The sequence below is a fragment of the Hipposideros armiger genome, unplaced genomic scaffold (genome assembly GCF_001890085.2).
Source record: "Hipposideros armiger isolate ML-2016 unplaced genomic scaffold, ASM189008v1 scaffold_178, whole genome shotgun sequence".
Lineage (NCBI taxonomy): Eukaryota > Metazoa > Chordata > Mammalia > Chiroptera > Hipposideridae > Hipposideros > Hipposideros armiger.
Window position 1 is genome coordinate 593,599 of NW_017731528.1, and position 6,678 is coordinate 600,276.

At 38.2% G+C, this 6,678-nt stretch overlaps 1 protein-coding gene across 8 annotated transcripts in view; it reads right to left on the reverse strand.

Moving 5' to 3' along the window:
- Window positions 1-6,678, reverse strand: part of IFT88 (intraflagellar transport 88) — a 112,189-nt gene that overhangs the window by 74,136 nt on the left and 31,375 nt on the right. For all 8 annotated transcript variants that reach the window (XM_019652384.1, XM_019652387.1, XM_019652385.1 and 5 more), the window contains one exon: window positions 5,517-5,587. In XM_019652384.1, the coding sequence (XP_019507929.1) occupies window positions 5,517-5,587 (71 nt within the window). The remainder of the gene's footprint in view (window positions 1-5,516; window positions 5,588-6,678) is intronic.

The following is a 6,678-nucleotide window of genomic DNA, read 5'->3' on the forward strand; positions in this document are numbered from 1 at the left end:
AATACCCCAATAAAAAAATCTAAAAAAAGAACGTCAGTGCCAACGATGGTTCACGAAATTCCGTGCTGGTGATTTTGATCCCAATGATGCTCCTCAGTCAGGGAGGCCCACCGAGGTTGATGACAACAAAATAAAGGCACTGATCGAGTCAAACCCACGTTACACACACGCGAGATTGCAGAAACACTGAACATCCATCATTCAAGCGTTCACGACCACCTGAAGAAGCTGGGATACGTAAGCAAGCTCGATATTTGGGTTCCACATGAACTCAAAGAAGTTCATTTGACGGTGCGTATAAACATCTCCAGTATGCTCACTAAACGTGAGGAAAATGATCCTTTTTTGAAGCGACTGATAACTGGTGATGAGAAGTGGATTGTTTGTTTACAACAATGTGGTGCACAAATGGTCTTGGTCCCGGCGTGATGATTCGCCTCAAATGACATTGAAAGCAGACATTCATCAGAGGAAGGTTATGCTCTCATTGTGATGGAATTTTAAAGGTGTCGTGTTTTTTGAGCTCCTACCAAGGAACCAAACCATCAATTCGAATGTGTACTGTCAGCAATTGGAATCCATCATCCAGAAATGTCCAGAGCTTGTGAATTATAAAGGAGTTGTGTTCCATCGTGACAACGCGAGACCACACACCAGTTTGATTGCCCATCAAAAATTATCGGAGCTTGGATGGGATGTGTTGCCACACCCACCATACTCGCCTGACCTTGCGCCATCAGACTTCCATTTATTTCGCCCTCTTCAAAACTCCTTGCGTGGTATAACATTCAATTCAGGTGCGGCTGTAAATCAGCACCTTGTTCAGTTTTTCGCAAATAAAGACAGGTCCTTCTATGAACGAGGAAATATGAAGCTCACCGAAAGATGGCGAAAGGTTATTGAACAAAACAGGCAATAGATCATTGATTGATCTTTGTTCTTTATATAAATGACCTTTGAAAAACATAGACAAAATATGTCATTACTTTTCTGACAACCCAATAATATTCCATTGAATAGACCATATATTACTTATCCATTCACCAGTTGTGGACATTTGGGTTGTTTCCACTTTTCGGATATTATGAATAATGCTGTTATGTACATTCGTGTATAAGTTATTGTATGTCCATATGCTCTAATTTCTTTTGGGTGTATACCTAGGAGAGAAATTGCTAGGTTATATGGTAAGTCTATGCTAAATGTTCTGCGAGATTTCCAGACTGTTTCCCAAAGTGGCTGTACCACTTTACATTCCCACCATCAGCATAAGATTTTAATTTCTCCACACCCTCACCAACGCACGACATCTGTCCTTTTGATTAGTCAGGCCAGTGGTGTGAGACAGAGGTCCAACTTTACTCTTTTCCCTGAGGATACCCATTGTCCTGGCATTGTTGAAAAGACTGTCCTTTCCCCATTGAATCATCTTGGCACCTTTATTGACTATAAATCTAAGTTTATTCTGGGCTCTCAATTCTATCCCAATATAGGTCAATCTTTATGTCTTGATTGCTGTAGCTGTGTAGTTTGAGTCCACCAACTTTATCTTCTTTTTCAACATTGTTTTGTCTATTCTGGATCCCTTACATTTCCATATGAATTTTGGGATCAACTTGTCACTTTCCTGAAAAACACTGCTGAGATTTACACTGAATTTATAAAGGGATTACATTGAATCTAAAAAGTAATTTGAGGAGCACTGCTATCTTAATAATATTAAGTGTCTGTCCATAAACATGGGATATTTATTTTATAGTTTTCAGAGTATAAGTTTTGCATTTCATTTGTTAAATTTATTCCTGTTTTTATGCCACTGTAAATATAATTGTTAATTTCATTTTGTATAGTTCATTGTATAGTATATTTCTGTAGTATACATATTGGTCTTTTACCCTGCAACTTTGCCGTAATCATTTTTTAGGGGATTCTAAAATTTTACATATATTCTATATTCAAGATCATGTGGTCTGTAAACAGGTAATTTTACTTCTTCCTGTCCTGTCTGAATGTCTCTTACTCCCTTTTCTGCTTAACTTCCATAGCTAGAACCTCCAGCACATGGCGAATAGACCTGGTGAGAGTAGATACCCTTATGTTGTTCCCAATCTAAGGGGAAAAGCATTCAGTCTTCCACCATTTAGTGTGAAGCGAAGCTGTGGGTTTTTCATAGATGTCCTACTCCAGACTGGGGCACCTTTTCTACCCCTAGCTTGTTAAGGTTTTTTGGTTTGTTTAGCATGAAAGCATATTGAATTTTGTATCAAAAAGCTATGTTTTGGTTTACACCAAATGATAATGTTGATTTTGTCGTATTCTATTGACACCGTGTTATACTGATTTTTAGATGGCAAACCAATGTTGCACGTCTAGGATAAATCCCACTTGGTCATGGTGCATAACGCTTTTTATTTTGATAGCACTTCAGTTTGTTAATCTTTTCTTAAGGATTTTGCATCTATATCCATAAGATATTGGTTTATAGTCTTTTTTTGTGTACTATCTTTGTCTTATTTTGGTATCAGCGTAATACTAGTTTCATAAAATGCACTATTTTCTGGAAGAGATTTGTAGAAAAGATGTTAATTCTTCTCTAAACATTTGCTAGAATTCTCTAGTAAAATCACATGGGCCTAGAGATATCTTTTTTTGGGAGTTTTTAAGCTATAAATCCAATTTCTCTAATATTTATAGGGCTCTTCAAATGAGCTATTTCGTATTAGGTGAGCTGTGGTAGCTTGTTTTCAAAAGAGTGGTCTATTTAGTCAAAATTGTCAAATTTATGTGTACAGGGATGTTTGCAGTATTCCCTATTATTCTTTTGATGTCTGCGGGGTCAGTCATGAGAGCCTCTGTATTGGTTCCTGATATTGGTAAATGTGTCTTCTCTCTTTTTTCTTTGTCAGTTTTATTAGAAGTATTTCATTGATGTTCTCTATTGTTTCTCTCTTTTCAGTGTCAATGATTTCTGTTCTTTTCTTTATTATTTGTTTCCTTCTGCTTCCTTTGGGTTGGTTTTGCTCTTCTTTTTCTAGGTTCTTGAGCTGGGAGCTTAGGTTACTGATTTAAAACTTTTCCATTTTCATTCTAATTGCTTTCCCTGTATGTGTTGTTTTGTTTTGTTTTTCTGCCTCATTTCAAGGCTTTGTCTTTAATTTTCAGAGTTTAATCATCATATATCTTGACATGGATTTCCTTAGGTTTGTCCTGTTTGGGGTTCCCTTAGTTTCTTGTATTGTAGGTTTATTTTTCTTGCCAAATTTGGGGCATTACTAGCCATTCTTCCTTTAGCCCAATCTCTTTCTCCTCTCCTTCCCAGACACTGATGACACAAATGTTACATCTTTTCTTAAAGTCCCAGAAGTCCCTAAGGCTCTGTCCATTTTTGTTTTCTAGTCTATTTTCCCTCTGTTGGGTAATTTACATTTTCCATCTTCCAATTCACTGAATCTTTCCTCTGTCCCCTTCATTCTTCTGTTGAGTCCATCCACTGAGCTTTTTATTTCAGTTATTATATTTTTCAGTTCTAAAATTTCCATTTGGCTGTTCTTTATATTCTATTTCTTTGCTGAAACTATTTCTTTTCTGAGGGTTCCTATTTTTTAATTTCTTTTAAGCATATTCATAAGTGCTTGTTGAAGTCTCTTTTTATCACAGTTGATTTCACATTTATGAGATAATTCTAACACGTCTATCATCTCAATGTTGGCATCTATTGATTGTCTTTTTTCATTCAGTTTGAGATCTTCCTGGTTCTTGGTATGATGAGTGATTTTTTATCAAAACTTGAACATTTCTGCATTATGACTGAGTTTTATTTAAGTCTTCTGTTTTGGCATTGGATTTCTTGATATTAACCCGGCAGGGGAAGAAGAGACATCACTTCATTATTGCTAGATAAAAGAAGTATGTTTCTCCACATAGCCTCCTTTGACACCCAAGGTGGAAGGGTTCCTTATTTCTGCTGGGTGGGGTAGGGGTTCCTGCTTCTGCCACAGTCCCATGGTGGGGTGGCCTTGTTACCACTGATGATGATTCCTAACTCCCCAGGAGAGAGGAGGAGGACTGCCTCATTACTGCTGGGTAGGGTGTGATTTGAAGCTCCCCATGTGCTGTCACTGACACCACAGAGGGGTGGGACTCACTAAGGGCCTTTGGGGATTAAACTCCTGGCTCCCTATTTGGTCTTTTGAGGTATTGGATGTCTACTTCTAGCCTTGTGAAGGTGGAAGTCTAGGCTCCCACCTGGCATTTGCTGGCATGCATGGGGGTGGGGCCAGGGTTTTTTTTTCTGTGTGGTATTTTTCTAAAAGTTTTCTGTCCTGCTGGCCTACCCCTTTTCTTGTCATCTGGCTATAGAAAGCAGGCTTTTTGTTAGTTTGTTTGTTTAATGTACCCACCAGGATATTCTGATAGCCAGCTTCATCAGCTCCAAGTCTGGGAACATGACGGGAACTCACTGCCATGTTATTCATCAGGTCCTGAGGTTCCTTGCTGATCTACCCTCTTCTCTCCACCTTTCTTCTTATATTTGTTTTATATATAATTTCCAGGGTTTTCATTTGTACTCACTGGGAAGAACAGCGAAAAATACACCTACTCTATCTTCCCAGAAATACAAGTCTGTTTTATTTTTAAACTAATTCCTAAAGACTGAGAACCACCCACACATATGAAGGAATATTATTCAGCCTTAAAAAGGAAAAAACTCCTGTCATGTGTTACAACATGGAAGAACCTTGAGGATATTGTGCTAAAGGCAGTAAGCCAGTCATTGAAGGACAAATACTGTGATTCCACTTATCTGATGCCCCAGAGCAGTGAAATTCAGAGAGACAGAAAGAATAATGGCGGTTGCCAGGGGCTGGGGTGGGGGGATGGGGAGCTGTTGTTCAGTGGGCACAGAGTTTTGGAGACTGGTTACAAGTCAAGGTGATGTACCTAACACTACCAACCACGAAGAATGATGCACCATGGTTCAGACGGAAAATTTTATGTTACATGTATTTTACCACAATTGAAAAGAAATTAAGTGCACTCTATCACATGATATACTCCTAATACACCTGTTGCATATTCAATAAATATTAGAACTTTTAAAATGTACTTGGAAAAGACGAGGTACCATATTGGAGAATGAAAAAAATGAAATGAATAGAAAGAATTTTGTCTTTGGGAGTTGAAATTTAATTGGAAGGCTGGATAAAACTACATAAAGATATAATTTTTTAAAATAAAATTAATATAAACAAAATTCTAATACTGCACTAAATGCAAAGGGAAAGTGAATTACAAAGAAATAGTAAGAGTAACTAAGTATGAATAACTGGTATCAGCATGAGGGCTGAAATTATTTTGAAGGAGAAAAGAGAATCCAGTATAGAAATGACGAAACAATAGGACTATTCAAGAAATATACTACATACAGCAAGTTTTGAAAGAAATAATCAACTGTTTTTGTAAAAATTTAACCTACATTTACTGTAGTTTTAATTATTAAGTGCCCAAAATATTACCTTTCACATTCCATTTGCCTTAGATGATCATTTTTTATAGCTTCAATCACTAGATTAGTATGTGTATCATCCTAGGAAAATAGAATTGGGAAAAAAAATGAATAATTCAGAAGTAAACACCAACAACATGGATTTCTAAACACCAACAACATGGATTTCTAATCTACCTCACCACTAACTAGTTGTACAAACTGAAGAGTAAATTAATCTTTCTATACTACTTTCCCTTATGTAAAGTAGAACTTTTTTTTTTTAAATTGGGGAATTGGGGGGATGGGAACAGTGCTGGGGAATTGGGGGAAGGGGAACAGACAAGTTGTTGTCGCTTTTGTTCTTCAGTCTAGTTGTGGAGGACGTTGCTTCACCGACCCAAGTTGGCACCATCATTGCGCTCTTCCCAGGTGAGGCAGATCAGTCGCAGGCTTCTGGACGGCCGCTCACAGCGGCTGCTGGCCGCTCACGCTGGCTACTGGCTACACACGGTAGCCCATGGCAACCCACTGCCACAGGGGCTGCAGCCTATGCCGTCTCGGGCAACTCACCGCAGCCCAGCTCCAGGTTGAGCTGTTGTTCAGCATCTTAGCTGTAGAGGGCAGTGTCACTGGCCCTCATATGTGGGATCCAAACTGAGGTCCTCTGGCGTCCCAAGCCAGTTCTTAACCATCGCGCCACTCAGCCGGCCCAGTAGAACTTTTTCTTATTTCTGATTATCTATCACATTGCCCAATGAACTGCATAGATTCTGAGCAGCTGATAAAAGGGAAGGCTGGAAATAATAGGACCAAGTACACAGAAGCTGTGTGATATAAATTCTAAACTCAAATATAAATGCTTTAATAATCATGGGTTACTTAGTCTGAGCCATAGCTCTATTCCCTATTAAAAACACAGATGATTTTTTCACAACATATATTCTTTTTTCTCAATATGAAAATTATATATACTAGTTAATGTTTTCCCAGTGCTTACTATATTCCAGGTACTGTTTTAAGCATTTCACAAGCCTTATTACCTCACTTAGTCCTCACAACTCTGTAAGGCAGGTTATTATAATTAGTCCTATTTTACATATACCGTATTTGCCGGCGTATAAGACGATTTTTTGGCCCTGAAAAATATGCCTCCAAGTGGGGGGTCGTCTTATACGCCAGGTACACTTCAG